At 51.1% G+C, this 20,829-nt stretch overlaps 1 protein-coding gene across 4 annotated transcripts in view; it reads right to left on the bottom strand.

Moving 5' to 3' along the window:
• PTK7 (protein tyrosine kinase 7 (inactive)) overlaps positions 1–19,551 on the bottom strand; it is a gene marked incomplete at its 5' end in the record, with an annotated part of 63,304 nt that extends 43,753 nt beyond the window's left edge. For all 4 annotated transcript variants that reach the window (XM_080806145.1, XM_080806147.1, XM_080806146.1 and 1 more), the window contains one exon: positions 19,473–19,551. In XM_080806145.1, coding sequence (XP_080662271.1) covers positions 19,473–19,551 — 79 coding nt within the window. The remainder of the gene's footprint in view (positions 1–19,472) is intronic.
• Positions 19,552–20,829: the final 1,278 nt, after the last annotated feature.

Raw genomic sequence — 20,829 nt, 5'->3', positions numbered from 1 at the left:
AAGCAGACTCCCCGCCAAAGCAGAGAGCCCGATGCGGGACTCGATCCCAGGACCCTGGGATCAAGACCCAAGCCAAAGGTAGCGGCTCAACCCACTGAGCCACCCAGGCGCCCCGGTTTAAATTTTTTTTCTTTTTTCTTTTTTTTTTTAATATTTTATTTATTTGACAGAGAGAAATCACAACTAGGCAGAGAGGCAGGCAGAGAGAGAGGAGGAAGCAGGCTCCCTGCAGAGCAGAGAGCCCGATGCGGGGCTCAATCCCAGGTCCCTGAGATCATGACCTGAGCCGAAGGCAGAGGCTTTAACCCACTAAGCCACCCAGGTGTCCCTAAATTTTTTTTTCTTAAAAAAAAAAAAAAATCAAGAACGGATGTTCATTTGACACAGTGACTGTGTCTTCCTATACTAATGAATTCTATTTGATTAAACTACCTGTGCATCTTTGGAATAAATCCTTTAGTTGTTTATGGTATATTACCCTTTAACATATTATTAAATGGAACTGGACAGTATTTTATATTAGACTTTGACACCGCTCTCTAAGCAGTGTGCTTCTCTCTTCTGCACTGTCAGTCAGCATTCAGAAACAAGGCTGTAACAACGTTGCGACAGGCGTGAGGTGGCCATCCATCTGTTCTTGGGCTCAGAGACAGTCTTTTTGCATCAGAAAGCTCTATTTCCTCAGCATTTTGAAATTTCCTGTCAATGCCTTCAGATGTAACAGCTCTGGGTTTTATTTAGTTGTTTTTACTTTCTTCCAATTGTTTCCAATAGACACTGGTCACTCACTTAGTCATTCTAATGGTTCCTGAATAAACTTTGGTAATTTATGTTTTCCTTGCATAGACTGCTTAGCATGGCACTGAACACGATAACCTGCAATAAACTTTTTAAATCTTTCTATTGCAATAACAGCTCTGATTATTAGTAGATAGTTCTGAATGCCCTCCTCATTGAACAGTGAGCTCTGTCTCACTCCCTACTACATGTCCCCAGTATCTCCCAGGTGCCCCGTATGTGCTCAAGAAATTGTGGTAAAGTCAAGAATGAGGTTAAAGCCTCTTTTTCCCAGATGCCTGGGTGGCTCAGTCAGTTAAGTGACTGCCTCTGACTCAGGTCGTGATCCCAGGGTTCTGGGACTGAGCCCCAAATCTGGGTCCTGTTCTGCGGGGGAGCCTGCTTCTCCCTCTCCCTCTGCTTGCTGCTCCCCCTGCTTGGGCCCTGACAAATAAGTAAATAAAATTTAAACAAATAGGGGCACCTGGGTGGCTCAGTGGGTTAAGCCTCTGCCTTCGGCTCAGGTCATGATCCCAGGGTCCTGGGATCGAGCCCTCTGCTCAGCAGGGAGCCTGCTTTCCTCTCTCTCTCTCTCTCTGCCTGCCTCTCTGCCCACTTGTGATCTCTGTCAAATGAATTTAAAAATCTTAAAAAAAAAAAAAAATTTAGGGGCACCTGGGTGGCTCAGTGGGTTAAAGCCTCTGCCTTCGGCTGAGGTCATGATCCCAGGGTCCTGGGATCGAGCCCCGCATCGGGCTCTCTGCTCAGCAGGGAGCCTGCTTCCTCCTCTCTCTCTCTCTCTCTCTCTCTGCCTGCCTCTCTGCCTACTTGTGATCTCTGTCTGTCAAATAAATAAATAAAATCTTTAAAAAAAAATTTAAACAAGTAAAGCCTCTTTTTCCTTTCCTGTTTTGCCTAATATTGACCTTTTCTTTTTCTTGATTGGACTTGCCAAAGTTTCATTTCTTTTATTACTCTCTTTCAGCAAGGATCTCAAGTTACCAATTCTACATGTTTTCATTTCAAATTAATTTCAAAGCTGTATTTGGAAGAAAATTAATAATCTGAAATCATTTCCTAGATAATGAAATAAATTAAGCTATTTGACTAAAGGTAGAAAAAGAACAATAAAACAAACTTTGTCGCTATCTTGGGTTTGTCCCAGGTAAAGAGCATGAAACTTTTTTTTTTAAAGATTTTATTTATTTATTTGACAGAGAGAGGAGACACAGCAAGAGAGGGAACACAAGCACGGGGAGTAGGAGAGGGAGAAGCAGGCTCCCCACTGAGCAAGGAGCCTGATTTGGGGCTCTATCCCAGAACCCTGGGGTCACGACCTGAGCCAAAGGCAGATGCCTAATGAATGAGCATCCCTAAACTTCTTTATTCAATCTTCATTTTGTCTTGATTCAGTGGGAAACTTATTCCACTGAAATTTACCATCACAGCTGACATATTTCTTTCTGCTTTTATCTATTTTACATTCTAATACTGCAATGCTTCTTCCTTTGTTGTACATATTGTGTTTTGTTTGCCTTCACTGCCTCCTAGGATCTACAAGATACACTTCTTGCTTTTTAATTTGACTAGTACACCCTTTGTTCATTGCTTTCTTTAAAAAAAAAAAAATTATTTGAGGGGCACCTGGATGGCTCAGTGGGATAAAGCCTCTGCCTTCAGCTCAGGTCATGATCTCAGGGTCCTGGGATCGAGCCCCACATCGGGCTCTCTGCTCAGCAGGGAACCTGCTTCCTCCTCTCTTTCTGCCTGCCTCTCTGCCTACTTGTGATCTCTGTCTGTCACATAAATAAATAAAATCTTTAAAAAAAGAAATATTTATTTGAGAGAGACAGAGAGAAAGAATGGGGAGGTGGGGGAGGAGGAGAGAGAATCTCCAGCAGACTAAACCCCTGAGGGCAGAGCCCATAGTGGGGCTGGATCTCATGATCTCGAGATCACAACCTGAGCTGAAACCAAGAGTCCGACACGTAACCGACTGAGTCACCCAGATGCCCCTGTTCATTGCTTTTTAAACTCTTGAATCTATTTCTCTAATTATCACATTTTTTTCATCATTTTCATCTCACTGTACATTTTCCTCTGGATTCAGAGAGCTCTACTACTACATGGCATTGATTAGGTTAATCGTAGAGACCATTAGGCCCTTTAAAGATTATGCTGGAAACTTAATTCTGCTATTGCATTTGTTTCCTTATACCTATTTGTTACCTCAGCCAGTCCCATATTTATCTCCTCCCCTTCCTGGACAGCTTCCTTTTGATCTCGGTCTGTTGCTTCTCATCTGATTTTTTCTTTTCATCTCAGGTTTCATAAAGTACGTATCTTCTTGATTTTGGGGCGGGGGGGGATGCTGCCCTCAAAAAAAAAAAAAATCACTTCTTTTTTCCAGCAGTATTCCAAGGAAGAAATGACAAGAACTGAACTAAGCCACGGGCAATGGGATGGAAGGGAAGGGGAAAGCTAGGAGAGTGATTAAGGGACAGCAATACATGAAGAAGCAGAGAAAAACAAATCCAGACAGCCAGCAGAGCGTACAGGCTCCAAGCATATGTCCACGAGGAGTTGTAAGTGTCCCTGGAGCTCACCTGCCACAAAACAAGCGCAACACAACAGCCCCCATCCCTCACTCCACACACATACCTTCCTGCAAAGACCCTCACCAGAGCCTCTGAACTGGCCATTATCATGTTCATCCTACAGATAAAGCACGGAGTTCAGAAAAGTTAAACTGCTTCCAGAACTAGAATTCTAGTTCTGTGGAATTCTAGGTCTGTGGAATCCAGCTTCTGGAGCAACCATGGAACACTGAGGACAGGGTTACCCAACCTGTGAGAAGACAGGTGACAGGAACTCAAGCCACAATGCTATGTCCATCATCAAGTTGGGGGCGACAACAAGAATACATCTGACAGAATGGAAAATGAAGAGGAGCAGGTCATTTAAAGCTACATGGTGTAGAAGAGAACACACATGGCCTCAAAAATGAGGGAATGAGAACCTTGGTGGGCACTGGGCTATCACACTCCCAAGTTTCCCGGAACATCCCTGACAGGTGCTGGCTATCTTGCATAATTATTAATAATGTCCCCGTCTGGACAATAAATTCTCTGGTCCCCCTAGCAAAGCTCCACATGTGAACCATGCTCACCTGTTTTCACACGTTATTCCATGTGATTTCCCACAGGCCTACTGTAGAGCGGTGTTTCAGAAATTTGATGAAAGGGGCACCTGGGTGGCTCCCTCGGTTAAGCAGCTGCCTTCCACTCAGGTTACGATCTCAGGGTCCTGGGATCGGTGCCGCATGGGGCTGCCTGGTCAGCGGGAAGTCTGCTTCTCCCTCTGCCCCTCCCCTTGCTCCTGTGTGCGCTCTCTCTCAAATAAATAAAATCTTTAAAGGGGCGCCTGGGTGGCTCAGATGGTTAAGCATCTATCTCCCTTCAGCTTGGGTCATGATCTTCAGATCGTGGGATGGCCCCCACTGGGCTCCCTGCTCAGTGGGGAGTCTGCTTCTTCCTCTGCCTCTTCCTCCTACCCCCTCCCACACTCTCTCTCTCTCTCTCTCAAATGAATAATGAATAAAATCTTTAAAAATAAATAAATCTTTTTTAAAAAGAAAAGAAATTTGATGAAAGCTAAAACTCCCACTTCAGAAAAATTACATAAGTGTAGAACGTTGGACACAAGTTTGATTATGTTCATTCCTTTTGACAGAGCAGCTCCATCTCTGGGAATTATCCTACAGACATGCAAGCACAAGGGCAAAGGTAGGTACAAGGACATTTCTGATGGCATTGTTTTAAATAACAAATCCTCAGAAACACCCTAAAATCCATCAGTAGGGAATGAGTCAAATAAACTGGGGAAGGGAGGTAGGGGTGGGGTGGGGAGGGCGAGGACAGATAGCACTTGCTTTGGGCCATCTTCCTCTTTTTTTTTTTTTTTTTAAAGATTTTATTTATTTATTTGACCGAGAGATCACAAGTAGGCAGAGAGGCGGGAGGCGGGGGGGGGGGGGGGGGCGCTCCCCGCCGAGCAGAGAGCCCGATGTGGGCTCGATCCCAGGACCCCAAGATAATGACCTGAGCCGAAGGCAGAGGCTTAACCCACTGAGCTACCCAGGCACCCCTGCACCAAGATTCCTCTTAAAATAGGTAGGAATCTTCCTGCGCCTCCTCCGTGGGCCCCCTGACTCCCCAGCCCCGTGCCCCCAACTCAGCAAGGTCCCAGGGGAGGAAGAGACACGAGCTTGCTCACAGGAGGAGGCTAAATAATGAATTGTAAGTGTGTGTTTTCTTTGGCCAGGGCAGTCTGGCCAAGCACTGGGGGCTGCTGGGCAAACATTTTTCATATTTTAGTAGCTGGCCTATGCCCAAAACAGTCAGAAGTTAAGTAAGCTTTGAATGAGCTGCGCCTATCCTTTCCCCCGCCCCAAGAATTCTTAATGAGGTTCTAAAGCAGCGGCCTCCAGCAAACCGGTGGTGTTGCCTTAAATATCACTGGCCCTTCACTACTTTTAATGAATGCAAATGATTCAGCAACAAAACACTTAGCCTGGAGTGAAATCCGTCTTTGTGTGGCTGGTTTCACCGGCTTACAGCCCGGCTCAGGCAGGGCCCTACCGGGCAGCGGCCCAGCAGAACCTGAGGTGCCCAGGCTAGTCCAGGCAGACCCCCGCACACCTCGGGCAGCAGGCGCCGAAGGCAGGAAGTGCTCAGCAGGAGGGAAGACCCCTCCCTCGCCGCCCCCCTCCACTCACCACCCTGGCCACCATATGCAGACCCTCACAACTCCACCTCTTTACAACTCTGGCTGCAGGGCAGAGGAAAGTGTGAGCGGAAAAACAAAAGGTATTTCTTTGATCTAATCAAAGGGGTTGGTCCCGGGCACCTCAAAGGCCTGTCCGGTCAGCACACATCCTGCATTCAAGGCCATTACACCCTGACACGCCCACCCCCACTGCCTCCTCACCTGATGCCAGGTACCCGAGGAACAGAGCAACCAAGAACCTGAAAAGCTCACTTGGACCCATGCCCTCCTTCACCAACTTCATGGCAGCAACAAAAACAGAGGGAGTGTAAATAACCCAATTTATACCCTGTTTCCAGAGTTCTCTTTTTGGCCGCAGGAACTGAAAGCAATTTGTCAGGAGTCTAAGAGCAACCTTCCGCTAATTCACTTCCAACATGGGCTCAGGGGAATTTGCCATTCGCATCGGCCTGATCATATGCCCCATCAACACCTCCCTGGGGCTCCGGCAGCAGCCTGGACCAGAACAAGCAGCTGTTAACGCCACAGCCATCACCCCTGAGGCCAGCAGCTGGCAAGAGACCCCCAGAGGTCCATCCAAGTCCTCTCTAGGTTGTTCTGGTCGTGGATGTAAATAAGGAATAGGGGATGTTAGGACCAAACTGACCAAAATCAGGAGCACTGAGGGCCCACAGGTATCTCTCTGGGTGCCTGAGATATAAAAAGGCCTTCAAAGTCTTTGCTGACCTGGTTTGAAAAGCACCACTCCCTCTTTTCAATCCTCACAGGACAGAAAAGCTGGCGAGACTGGCTTCCCCAGAAGAACACTCACACTGAGTTTTAGAAGGCCTCCCAAGTAATTTCTATATTCTCAAAAATGCCCTTTTTTGAGGATTTAAATACCACTACATCAAAGGCTTTTAGGAGAAGAGCACTGGAATTTCCTTAACCTCAAAACCATTCTTCCTGATTGTTCAAGACACATCTGCCACAATACCTTATTCTTCTTCAAGACACTGCCAAGGAAGCCAAAGGAAGCCAAGGGAAGCAAAAAAGGGCATTCACTTCATACAGGAGCTGCGTCTCCTAGACCCTGGGACTTCTAAGTTCTTGCCTTCCAAAAGTGATCCATTAATCAGACCCTTTCCTAGCTGGGCACACCTACCGAGGGTTAAAATTCTGGACAACAACACAGAATGTATTTTGAAACCCCTATAAGGTAGGAGTAAACATCTAGAAGGCTTACACAGCAATCCATTTTTTAAAAAAGGAAATCAAAAAGTTTTGCTCTTCACTTTCACTAATGCATATGAAAGAGATCTCTTTCTCTGTCTACCATCTAAACCCCAACTCCGCAGTTAATCTATCCTACCATCAGATAAACCAGAACTCAAGCAAATGATGAACTCCCTAGCCTTTGGGCCACTCCAGTCCTGGGGGTGGGGGAGGAAGGTACTCTCAAGCAAACACCTAGATAGCACAAAGCAGAATGAATGGCACCAGTTGTCTCCACGAAGCTTGGCTCAAACCCACACCACTGCACAGCCTGGGAGGGGAAGGAAATGCTACCAGCTCCTGTCTGTCTCCTGCCTGCCCCCACTCACAGCTCCATCCTCTGAGTGCCTGGCATTTTCTGGGTCCCCCTTCTTTGGTGCGTCTCTGCATCCTTGCCTTGTTAATTACTCTCTTCTGGTTCTGTCTTGATGTGCCTCCCAGACGATCCATTCCTGGAATGAGTCTCTAGCCTCCCCCAGGAATAGCCCAGCTTTTCAAAGTGGAGACTCTACCATCAGAAAGGGATTTTCTTTCCATAATTGTCTGTCTGCCCTCCTAGGGACATCCGCCTCCTTTTCTAGACATCTCTTGCCTTCTGAAGACTTACAGTGCCTCCCCCCACCCTCTCACATACTCAACCTAGCATGATGCCTGGTGCCTTAAGCATCATTTGTTATTTATGTGCCAGACATAAACAGTTTCTACTGAAAGTTACTGGTGGATGGCAAAGAAAAGCAGACCTGTAAATAAATCACCCTCATTGTATGATAACTATCTTTTATAGTCTAAGTCCTTCTCATACACTGAATTTCAAAGGCGTCACCAATTTTAAGATGCACTGTTATCTGTGTTCCGCTAAAAGGAGATGGTCCTGGTTAAACTAAGACACACTAGGACATAATTGATTATGTTGCCACCAGGCTTCAAAGGTATGAAACTGGGGGAAAAAAAAAAAAAAGAACACCTTAGAGATGATGAAAGACAGACAGTACTGTCTCACGGAATCCTTACAAGCACCTAATGGGGTTGGTATTATGACCCTCATCTTACAAAAGGGAAACTGAGGCTCAGTGAGGTGAGCTGTCTAGGGTCTCTCGGGGAACAAGCTGTGAAGCCAGAACTCCATTCCTAAACAGATTTCTTTCTTTCTTTCCTTTTTTTTTTTTTTTTATTTGACAGAGACACAGCGAGAGCAGGAGGAGGCAGGGGGAGTGGGAGAGGGAGAAGCAGGCGCCCCGCTGAGCGGGGCTCACTCCCAGGACCCCGGGATCATGACCTGAGCCAAAGGCAGATGCTCAAGGACTGAGCCACCCAGGCGCCCCATGCTAAACAAATTTCTGAATTTCCCTGGCCCGGGCGGGTGGCACCCCCAGGCCTCGCAGGCCTCGGGCAGATCAACCCCAGCTAAGCTGCCCCATCAAAGGCAAATAACCCTTGCTTGGCTGATTGCTAAAATCAGGGTCTTTTTGCAATTGCTCCTTACAGATCTACTTCCAGAAACAACAACAAAAGGAAAACAGGTTTTCCTAGCTCCTTCCTCACAAAACTGGCTGGAAGTGAGGGGGGACCTCGCAGCCAACTTGTTATATATAAAGCACATTTAATGAGCCTTTCAAGCTGCGGGGGTGGGAAAGGCAGGGTTCACTGGAAATCTGATACTTTGGCAGCCAAACGAGAGGGACAAGGCCCTTAGCATCAGCCCCAGGGGGATAAACACCATCTCAAAACTCTTTGTCTGCCAGAAGGAGATACTTCCTGGGGGGGCAGGAGGCAGCAAAGCTTTTTATGACAAAGCCCACCTAACAACAACCCTCTACCAGAGACCTGGCTGGGGTCTTTGTACAACCCACCTAACCATAAACCCTCTGTCCTTTCCCAAACCTGCTGGGGTCCCTCTACCCACAAATACCTGTGACGGCCATAAACGCCCTTAAACAGCCCCCGTTTACTGCCCAGCCTGCCTGCTGCTAAATGAGGGCATTTGTTTCAAATTTGCAAATACCGAAAGCAGTGGAAACCTAAGTCCACTCCTAAAATGAAATGTTCTGCATTCCTCCGGGCCTGAAGCACCGCGCTTCAAAAGCTGCAAGGGGCCCGGGCTGTTTACTCACTGGTGGGGATGTTGGGAGAAGTATTTCCCTGCTCCCCGAGGAGGTTCCTTTGATCTGGGCTGGGTGGGAAGGGGACAGAGAGAGGTGCCACCCAGGCTCAGGCCCCGCTGGCCCACGCTTGCTGGACTCCTTTCTGGATCTGCCTGCAGCAGCCTTGGGGGGCCTGGGAAAGTGAGTCTCACCGTCTCACCGGGAGGCTCAAGGAGAGACACGGCAGGCCAGCTCAGCAGGACCTCTCAGACCAGGTTCAAGAGGCCCTGGAAACAAAGGGAAAGTTAAGAGTTGAAAAAGACACACAAGGCCAGAGAAGCACCCCAGCCCCTTACCCAGAAACAAAGGGGGGCCGACTCGCCACCTCCTTTCCCTGCACCCCACCAACAAACTCAGGACACTACTTCCAAGCAGGGTGAGATGTTTACTAAATAAAAGCCCTTTGTTTCAAGGAGTCTTCAGAAGGGGGGGTAGTGGTGGGAGGTGGTGGTAAAGAGAAGACGGAGATCCTCCTCCAGGCCCCCTGGGGCTGTTCCTGGGCTCAGCCACCCCTCCTCCCCGGAAAGCTCCTCCTGCAGGAGGCCCGGACCCCTGCGGTGGAGGAGGAGCCCGGATCAGAGGCCAGATCACAGGCCGACCACAGGCACAAAGCTGCTAGCAAGCTGGGCATTTTTTAAATTGGTCAGTTTAACAACTGGGTAATCTGCTAAATTAACCAAACAGATAGAATGGTTTGGTCTTTGTAGCTGGAGCTATAAGACCAACAGCAAATCTTCTCCGCCCACCCACCCCCCTTTCCCAGGGCTGCAAGACAACCATTTTCTTTGTTTCTGATTTGTTTTGTTTTTCGGGTAGCTGGAAATGAACTTGGGATCTCAAACTCAATCCTTGCACATCTCCTCTCTAAGGACCTGCTGACCTGAAGGATCCTTCTCTCTCTCTCTCTCTTTTTTTTCCTTTTAAACAGATGAGCTATAAGAAAATCAGAACACCAAAGTATCACTTTGTACCCTTCAGCAATGGGACTCAGGTTCCCAGACAGGAACCTGAGAGCTTTAGAAGCAGAAGAACAAAACTCAGCAGGACAGCCAAGAGGGGTTAGCAGCTCCGGCCAAAGGGAGATCTAGCCGGCACCCAAACACGGACGTGTCCCAGAAGGTCAGGGGTCACTGTCCGAGCAATTCTGAAACCTCTTGGGAATTAAAAGACGTGCCTCCAAAATCAGAAATGGAAGGGAAACCTATGTCCACCGTGTCCCTACCGAGTGTGGGCATACCCATCGCCACAACAGCGGTTAGAGGCAGCACGTCTGTTAACCACAGCAGCAACAACTCTCTTTACCACCTACGTGGTCTCCAGCACAGCATCGCCGGATGTACACCTCCCTGCCGGCACACGGGTCTGGTATGAGGCAGCACCCCTGCAAGCCAGGGCCTGCAACTGCCCTCAACCTTCTTCCAGAAGCACCAGGTGGGAGAGGCCTCAGCTCAAATCGTGTTCTGACTTCTAGATTACACAGTTTGACCATGACTCTAAAAGCTCTAGGATGGACACAGACCTCTGAATAGGCCACCGAAAACCTTAACCGTGCTGTTTTGTAACGACAAATTCTTAAAAAAGAGGGAGAAAATCTGGCAATCTTGAACGCGGTGGGGCAAAAGGTATCTCCATGCGAAGTTACTGATCTGCGCGCTCCTTAGGTAGAAAGAGCGAAGGCTCCTCCAACCTCTAACAGGACTGCCCCTAAACCCACACAGGCAGTGGTCCTGTCTGCCAAGCCCACTTCCCGGAGGCATGCACCGCACTCCGGGGCCCGTGTGTGTGGCACTTCACAGCCCCTAGACAGACCAGAACACAGAATCAGCTCTCCCACCGACCAGCCCTACAGTCCTGACAGGATCTTACTCCATACCTCAGGTGCTCTACTTGTCAAATGTCTCCCATCTCTTCACCTTCCCCCTACCCTGAAACCAGCCATCTTCCTCCTGCCTGCCTCTGAGCCACACTACAGGATCAAACGTCAGTGTGAGTGAAAGCGTTCTGTCAACTGCCACTGGGGGTACACTTGTTGGGGTTACAGAGGAGGCCCTCCCAAAGCACCCCCCAGCCCCTTCTCCCCGCTTGAAGCCTCTCTTCAGTTGTTCCTGCTTCTGTGCAAAGAAGAGGTGATCCTCGCCAAAGCACTAATTCCTCGAGTACTTGAGGACTAACCAGGTAAGTTTCTTTTTTTTTTTTTTTTAAGATTTTATTTATTCATTTGTCAGAGAGAGAGCGAGCAGCAGCATAAGCCGGGGAGCGGCAGAGGGAGAAGCAAACTCCCCACTGAGCCGGGAGCCCTACTCGGGGGTCTATCTCAGGACCCTAGGATATGACCTGAGCCAAAGGCAGATGCTTAGGACTGAGCCACCCAGGGGCCCCATCTGCCTTCTTTGACTCAGATAAAAACTCTTCTTTTTGGAGGGCACTTGGGTGGCTCAGTCAGTTAACCGTCTGCCTTTGGCTCAGGTCATGGTCCCAGGGTCCTGGGATCAAGTCCTGAGTAGGGCTCCGTGCTCAGTGGGGAGTTTGTTTCTCCCTCTCCCTCTGCCCCTCCCCCAGCTCCTGCACTCAAGCTCCCTCATGCTCACTCTACTCTCTCAAATGAATAAATAAAATCTAAAAAACACACACACACAAACTTTATCCCCCTCATAAGAATTCTCTCCCAAACCTTTCTAGAATTTACTCAAAATTCTCCATTCCCCCTTGCACCTAAGAAATAAAACCCTAATACCCACATCACCAGTTGATCGAGTCTAAACACATCTATGCCCACGCACTAGACACTCCAGAACAAAACACGGCCCTTAAAGTCCTCTCCCCAAAACTATGGGTGAGGAAAAGGGCCTATTAGATGTGACAGAAACAAAGCTGGAGGTTGTGAATGGCAATACTGGGTCAGTCCCCAAAGGTCACCACATTCAAGGTCTTCCAAGGTCTTGAGTCCTCAGGTTGAGGCCCAAGTGGCAGGTGGGACTTGTCCAATGTCATATGAGCAGTCTGGGGCAAATGTGGGAGCAGGGCCCGTGCCTCCTTCCCAGTGCCTCCAGATGAGGGACACACACCCCCAGGGTACCCAGAACTAGAGCCCACCAAAACCCATCTTTGCCACTGAAGAGACTCTACCATCACCGCAGCATTTTCTCTAAAACAGGAAAGCCTACACACTTTACCTGGGGCCACTGGAGGGCCCAGGTGTCCAGGGAGAGAGGCAAGCCTGGTACTTCTTAATGAGATGTGGAAGAAACTCTGAGCAGCCCCGCTTCCCTGAAGTCTCAGCCAGGCTTCCTTATTATTACATAAGGCTTTAGAAGCCTGCATGTGCAAGGCAGTAAAATCCTCCAGTGGGGGGAGGAGACCAGAAACAGACCAAGATCCCAGCAGCTACAGACATATATGCCAAGCAGGTACAGCACTGGGGCCTCAGCCTCTCAGGTTTCTCCTACAGTATAGGATGAACAGCAATGCTCCAGCCGACCACCACAGGAGGCAGGTGAATAGTAGAGAAAATAACTCATCTAAAACATAATATTAGACTAGAGTTCACCAAAATCATCTTGGCCCATCAGCAGAGAAGCAAAGAGCCACTCATTCCAATGGGATGGCCATATATGATTGTATAGGTTGTGCACTACTCAAGATACCCAGCCAAGGTGTTAATACTGAAATACTGCCCTGTGAATACTGTGAATACTGAAATACTGCCCAAGTGAATGCAGGGTTGCATTCACTTGGAGGAAGGGCACCTATTTCTAATTTGCACAAAGGCATTCTATGAGCTAGCTGCTGGGACATCTCAGCCATCCCCCAAACAGACCCATCATTCTCCTCACTGCCTCACCAACGGCACCCCAGAAGGGGCAAAAGGAGCCAGTGTATCTCCTGGAGCGGAGGCAGTGCATGCTACTGCCCACTCGGGCCTCCTTAACCACCCAGGGAGAGAGCCGTCCATCCCTGACCATGCCACACCTCGGGAACCTCCCTACAGTATTGACAGAAGGTCGCACAAACTATCCAGAGTGACCGGGGAAACCCCACAGCCATCCCATGATCACAGAATCCCCTCCCCTGGATATTCTAAGTCAGCCAAGGCTGCACGAAACACAGCTTACCACCCACTCCCTAGAAGAACATCCGCACGCCCAGGGAGACGGTGGCCCCGAACCAGCAGTGATCACTCTGGGAGAATCTGCTAGGACAGAGGGAGAAGAGGTCTCACCAGGAAATGCAAAGAGCTTGTGCCCACCTTTCCGAGATGCTGTTGGAATACTGTGCTCCCAAATGAGGAAACCATTTCTAAAGCTGCCGGTCCAAAATAACTCTGGCAAGCTCTTGCAAACCATTCTAGAGATTGAGGACTGGAAAGAAAGGCTGATGCCCTAAAAGGAGACAAAGGGTCCGGGTAGCCTCTGGGAAGAGACATGAGGGCTGGCCAGAGAGGCTACACCCCTGGGTCAACCATCTCCAGGGGGAACACGACCTTGAACTTTCTGGAGGTGGACAAGGGAGCAATCAGCGGCACTTGTACCTTGCAGATGAGGAAACTGAGGTTCAAAAGGTTAACTAACCAGCTCAGGGTCATAGGGCTAAGCAGCAATTAAGCCAGGTCCAGGATACAGAAAAGCAGGTGTCATGGGACCACAAATGTCTTCTCCTCCTCTATCATGCACTGGTGGGTGTGATGTTAGACAAGAGCCAGCCACGTTTTCAGACTCCTGGTCCAACGCCTTTATGTCATTCTGATCCATCACCGCAGCCTACATCTATGAGCAATTCAATTCTCTCTTCCCTCTGAAGCCCTTCCCCTCCCTGTTTGCTCCTGTGTCATGGACTTACTGTCCTACACATTCTAGAATGGCCTATTTAGCATTTTACCAAGTGCCGTCTTTTACTACACTTCATGTGATTCCCATCTCTCTGTCATGTCTCCTTCCTGCCTCCTGCCCCAACTGAGACACTTCCCCTACAGACGACCCTCGAGGACGCTTTGGACTGATCCCATCCTAAGCCCCTCCAGACCAACACCAACCTTTCTCAACACCACACCTCCACTTTAACGGACACAGCTCTTATGGAAACCCAATGGTTCTCAAACCTGAACATCAGTAAGACTCTCCCGGGAAGCAATTTTGTTTTGTTCTACTTTTCCTGGGAAACAATTTTAAAACTCAGTTTCCTTCTGAGCTTGAACTGTGACGGGACTGACTATTCAAAATCTGAGACAGAATCTAATAAACGAGACAGTGAAATACCTTTTCTGCCTCCTTCCCCGAAGATTCTGATGGGCAGGTCTGCAGCCAGGCCCAGACAACTCCAATTTTAAATGGGTCCTCCGGTTACCAGCCTTTCCACAGTATTACCTGATGGTCTTTGGACCATAGATTCACATCTTCCTAACACGTAACTCGAAATCCCTACCCCACATTAAAGACCCACCCAAACCAGCAAATGCATATCCTTGCTCATCAGGGTCTAAGCTTCTGTGTGGCAGGAGCTTGGAATTGGCAGGACACCCGGTCGACTGTGTTCCACTCACCTGTGTATCCTTTTCCCGGAGTCTGGTGACCCCAACCTCAGCTGCAAGAGGGGAAAGGCGCCTGTGTGTATCTGGCCTTCCAACAAAGCTTCCTCCCTGCCCCATTGCTACTTGGGCGGCGTTACTGGGAGGGAAATGGCCTAAACACAGAGAAGAGGATGGAAAAAGTGACATACTACAGAGGGCTTCCTCAAACCACGGATTAGCTGTAGCCACTCCCATGCCAGCTCCCCACGAAGCGCCGGGGGCTCGGCAGGGCCCTGTGTGCACTCTGTGGTGAACTCGGAGAACCCCAAGACGGCACTCTCAGCCGGTCACTACGGCAAAACTTCCGCAGCAGTGTCAGGGACTAGAGGACCAGGAGATTGGAGGAGGGGTGGGCTGAGCAGGAATCCAGGAGGGAGGCAGGCAGGGAGCTCGAAGGCAAGGCGAGCGCCAGCAAGCGTGGCCCTGAGCCTATAACCCCACAGTATGTCTCTGCCAAGGGCAGCACCAGGGGCACGTGCTACTGAGGTTAGGGACAGCAGAGAGAGGCTCAGGGAACAGAGGCTAGGGCACCCAACCATGCTCAATGACCCTTTCTTCCATCAAGAGAACACCAAAGACCGAATCCCTGGCCCCAAACCGCTCTTGGCTCAAATATTAGAGTCTGAACCGGCCAACATCCATCCCAGATGAGTCTCACGGAAGCTCCTCCAACTTAAACACAAACTCACATACACCCCCTCGCTCCGAAATATAAAGTCTTCCAAAGATTTAACAACGGTACAGCCGCCAGAGCCCAGCAGAGACATTATGAGTCAAATGTATTCCTGAAAAGTCCTCTGCCGACCAAATTTCTGCCTCACAAGTCCAATTTCTCCACTGCCCTTCATTATAAAACGAGCATAGGCGCCTCGAGGAAAACCAGAGGCTCCAAGAGGAAGTGAACAAGTCACCAAATGCTGCGTACCTTCTAGAGTCCCACGTTTAATGGACAAGCTTCCTGACAAAATCTAAATCAAGTTCAACCCAAAGGGAGGTGATTTTTTTTTTTGACACGGTGAGGCAATTTTTACATGCAGACATCACACGAAAGAGTGTATACATGAATTAAAAGTTAGTTAAGGTAAATCTTCAAATACTGTGCAAGATCTAGGGCCCCTAATTTGAAAGCTCTACCCCTCAAGTTTCTGTATAAGGAGACCAGGATTTCGGGCACCTGGGTGACTCAGATGGTTAAGTATCTTCCTTTGGCTCAGGTCATGCTCTCCGGGTCCTGGGAAGGAGCCCTGAATCAGGCTTCCTGCTCAGTGGGAGAGCCTGCTTCCTCTGCCCCTCCCTACTGCTCATTCTTTTTCAAATAAATAAATAAAGTCTTTTAAAAAGAGAGAGAGAGAGAACGAGAGAGGGAGAGCACAGGCGCCCAGGACTCCTGGAACTTTGGGGTGTAGTCACCTGGGTAGCTTATTCAATGCAGACTAGGTTTCTCCTTGTGCGCCCAGGGAATGTTGATGCCACTTTTCTGTGGACCTTATTTTGAGTGGCCCCTACACAGCTCACCATTTTCGAAGTGTGGCCCTCCAAGACAGGTCAGCTTCCTATGTACATGGGCTTGCCAGGCCCAGAACTCTTGGAGAAGGCCGGAAGCCCTGCCACATCAAACTCAGAAAACCACCACAGTGAACAGGCAGCCCAGAAACAGGGAAGGAAGGTCTGGTCCCTTGATACAGTCACGGTAGAGCAGGCACAAGGAGGAACAACAGGCAGCCCCAACCTAGAGGAGCTAAAAGGGACACAAAAGACCCCTGACAGCTAGAAGGCAAAGGGAATGTTTACCTTTGCCCTTGATTACTCTGCCCTGTGCCCAAAAAGTTCACTCACCTTTTCAATAAACCTTGAGAAGGACCCATCATAAGTGATACTGTAAGGAATTCCGCAAGGGGGGAGCGCTTTAGTTAAAACTCAAATGGGACAAAAATAGGTTAGTGTCCTAAGAATGACAAAGTCCGAAAGTCCTACAGGCATCTTTCTGGCAGGAGAACGGGACAGCTTTGGGGAGGAAGTGGGGCTGAGCCAGAGATGGGCCAGGCAACACATACCAAGGACTGGCTGGAGAGGAAAGAAAGGGCTGAGAAACCACGCCTATCTCAGGGGAAGGGAAATTGACTCGGGTAGCAATGGAAGGCTCCAGTAGGTGGAAAATGTTTCCTGTTGGAGGTAACTGTAAGGCTGGAAACATATGTGGGAAGCCTATCCCAGGAGACGGAAGAACAAGAAAAGGGCCCTGTATAGACTTCATTACATTTAATCCTTCGCACAACTCTGGGAAGTCTCTTCAGAATAGGCAAACTGGGAGGTCAAGAAATTTGCCCAGGGCCATGGGGCCTGTCAAAGTTTGAGTTGCTCTTCTCCACAGCCTGAGCTCTTTCCACCACTCAGCCCTGCTCTGAACTCCAGGAGTGTGACTAGATCCTTCAGCAAGCCAAGTACAGAGATTACCCGTGTCCTTCCTGGTCCCAACGGACTGAGGAAACCCATCACTGATAAAAAGCAACACCCAGGTCTGAATGACAGGCTGCAGAGCCTCAAGGAATCTGCAGGGCAGCCTAGCTCTTACTGTGACAACTCAATCTCCCCAGAGACACAAGAACCTGGAAGGAAGAACCCAGAGAGTGGGGGGATGGGAAGAGGAATGGGTAGTGACCACAACCAACCATGCAAACAGCTGGGGCTAAGAATCCCAGATTTCCAAAGTCAAGCCCTCTCCTCCCGCCTCCACGGTATTTATGTCGACAGGAATCTCAAAGTTTGGAAAGCTACTCAGCCATTTACAGCATAATTATCCAAACTTCAAAATGGTCTAATCCACAAACCAAGCTAGCCTCGGTCCCTCACTCTGGCCTTATTAACAGCAGGGTCTCACTAAAACGCCAGTTAATTACACAGTTAAACAATGAGATGGAAAAATCTACTGTAATCTATTAAAAAATCGTTGCCCCCTGAAGTCATGCCGTCCGGGGGTGGGTTGAGTCCCGGATTTCACTAGAAGACAGCAGGCGCCTCGGCCTTGGCTGAAATTGCTTACAGCACACGGACAGGTTCCACACCAGGACACACTTGGTGGAACTGATTTAAGGCTCTCATTCAAATGTTCCTTTGTTGAACACAAGACACCTCCCTACCCCCAGAAGAGATTGCAGACTTCCAGTCCCAAGCCGCCAGCCTGCCCTAACCACCCCCCCTCACACACAGGACGCCCCCTCTCTCTCCACTTAAACACCCGTCATCGGATTAACATCAATTAACATCAGAGTTGTCTTCTCACGGAAGGAATTTAGGAATTTTGTATTTGTTGACTAACAAGGACCCAGTCTCCACCAGAATTTCCCCTTGACTCCAGAGCTCTAAACATCAGCAATGAAGATAGCCGTATCAGGCGACCCACTCACCCAAAGCCCAACAGCCACCAATCCAGGAAGCCTGTGAGCTGGGGGTGCTCGTCCATATGGCTGCCCCCACCCCATCCTGGCTGCACAAAAAAACTTTCAGACTTCCTCTGGGAGCAGATGTGGGTCCTGCCATGAGCAATAACCACCCTACACATCACAAGGAACACAGGGCAGCTCCAGAAACACCTCCTATGAATCCTGGGAACTTGTTCTTACCTCTCCTTTTAAACTAGGGCTGGGGGAGATGTTGATTCCATCACCACCAAAATCCCTCAACAGCTGGCAGCCAGGGAGATGTCAGAAAAGGCAATTCTCTACCCCCACCCGCCCTATAGACACTCTTCCAAGAAAGAGGAAAAGTGATAAGCTAGGACCAGGTGTCCTGGGCAGATTCCTACAAAAAGGGCTGCTGCCAGGATCATCACCAAAGATTTTGTGTTATGGGTTTCTTTTTCTTTTTTTTTGGGGGGGGGGGTTGCATATTTCCAGTCCAGGCCGTTTGTGGTGTGCAGGTAGCTTGGTGCTTTCCTGTAAAGCACTTCAACACCTCAGTGGTGACTCTCAGGTGTGACCAAGCCAGGAAATAAAGGTGGGGGATGGCGGGGGGGGGGGGGGGGTTCGGGTCCTGTCTGCCCCGTAGATACAAGCCACACCCTCATCAAAACGCCAAGGCCCTCCAATAAAGCGCAAAATGAACTCTTTTTGCCTTTCTGCCCGCAGAATGAGAGATTTTCCTTCCTCCGTGAGGAGAGACGGGATGGAAACCCAGGAAGGAGCGGAACCAACCCCGTCCGCACCTTTGCAGGCCGGCCATGCCCGATTTTGGCAGCGGCCTTCACACATTACTCACCACGACAGCCTCGGACTCCCTGCTCCCCAGATTCGACCCGACTGGGAGTGGGCTCCGGGCTCGGGGCTCCGGGCTCAGGCCCAAGAGCTGGAGGAGACGGGGCGGGCCCTATTTTTCCCTTTCTCCTGCCCGCACTAGCAGGGTCATCAGGGTCCCAGCCTGGCTCCGGGAACTTGGAGAAGGGAAGCCGGGAGCGCCTGGCCGGCGTAGGTAACAAAGCTCCGCGCTCCGCGCGGCGCAGGTCGGTCCCGCATCCGGCCCCAGGCCGGCCTCCTTCACCTAGGCTGAGACTGCTGGGGGGACTCCATCCCCCCACCAGCCACCGCATCGCGCCCCCCTAAAGTAGGGACAGAGTCGTTTCCCTCCCGAAGAGAAACTCCCCAGCGGAGCCCGGGAGCCAGCAACTCCCGGCAGTTCCCGAGCAAACTCTCCGCTCAGACAGAGAAAACTCCGTGGCGGGTGGAAACGCGTCCTCGCTAGCGCCAAGGGAGAGGGGCCCGGGCGAATCCAAGGGGGCGAGTCCGCCGGGGCTTCGCCACCCCGGGCGCCGGGACTTCGCGCCTGCCACCAGCCTCTCCACCACTCCAGGGTGTCTCGCCCGGCCCAGCTGCCCAAAGCCGCCTCCTCGTGCCCCCTTTTGCCCGCGGGGCTCCCGCGCTCCCCGAGCCCCGTCCCCGCAGCTCGCCGCGACTCACCGCCCAGCAGCGGCAACAGCAGGACGCTGAGCAGGGGCAGCCGGCGGAGACTGCTTGGGGTTCCCGGCGCAGCTGCCATCGCGGCAGGCTCAGGAGGAGGACCCGGCCGGCGCTCGGCGGGCGTTCGAACTGCGCTCCGCGGCGGGCCCGGGAGGCCGAGCGCACCGGAGGGCGGGCGCCGCTGCAGCAGCCGCAGCCAAAGCCCGAGCCCGAGGCGTCCCGAGCCGGACCCGCGCGCGCCGCTGGTACCTCCGAGCCCTCGCGCGCCGCCGCCACCGTCGCCGCTGCCGTCGTCGCCGCCGCCGCCGCCAGGCCCCGCCCCGCGACGCCCCCGCCCCGCGACGCCCCCTCCCCGCCGGCCGCCGCGCGGCGTCCCGCCCCTTCGACGCCCCCTCCCCGTCGTGGCGGGGAGGAGCTCGCAGTAGGGGGAGGGGTCTGGAGATGGATAGGGGACAGAGGGAGGGAGGCCCTGGGGAGTGCGGGGACCTGAGCGAGGTAGGGCAGCATAGGCTGTGCCTACCGTCCATTCTGCAGGGACTTGGGGAACCAAAGTGACTTTAGTGGCCCCTGCGGAGGATGGTTCTGCGCCTTCCCGGGGGCTCTGGGCAACTGTTCCCTCCAAATTCTCTGGGTAGAAAGGGGAAAAGGTGGGCTCTGGCTCACTTCTCAACGACCTAAAATCCTGAGGGAGACCTAGAACAGAAGGGTGTCCTTGATGTCCCCCAAGCAAGGTAACCTGGAGTTACTGAAGAACCCCAGGAGAGATACAGCCTGGAGAAGTGAGGGACTGGTGCACGGCTGGGGTCTGGTTTGGCTGGACCAATCTGAACCCAAAGGTAGAAACAGACTGGGCTCTGAATGCCTGGCTGAAGGCTGTTAAACTGACAAATTTATCCCAAGTCCATCTCCAGGCAGTCTGGGCTGCAGGGCATGGCCAAGTCTCCAGCTGTGGGGAGGCCCTGCACAGCCCTTGTTCCAGGCACCCCCCCACCCCCAGCGCCACCACCCCCACATTCTTTCTTTGTTGTGAAAGCAGCAAGGGGTGTAGGAGGCGGGTCAGGAGGAGTCAAGCTTTAGAAGATGGGCCCCAGCTGCTGCTCAGGCCTCCAGGATATGCTGAGAGGGGATGGATAGTGAGTGCCTCATCCCCCTCTGGCTCCGGAGGGCCCCCCAGGCCCGCTTAGACCTCCCTTCCCCCAAGCAGCTGGGAGGAGGAGGGGCAGCCACAGAGGGCCTCACAGGCCGGGAGCAGTGGCGCCAGGACTCCAGGGTCCTGCCACATGGCCACCACATGTCCCTGACAACCCAGTCCATAGCACCTTCTCCTTGGGGTTGTGGGCCTCCTCCCCCATCCCCC

The sequence above is a fragment of the Martes martes genome, assembly GCF_963455335.1.
Source record: "Martes martes genome assembly, chromosome: 6".
NCBI classification, from domain to species: domain Eukaryota; kingdom Metazoa; phylum Chordata; class Mammalia; order Carnivora; family Mustelidae; genus Martes; species Martes martes.
The sequence above is the reverse complement of the archived record's forward strand: the minus strand, read 5'-3'. Positions and strand labels throughout refer to the sequence as shown.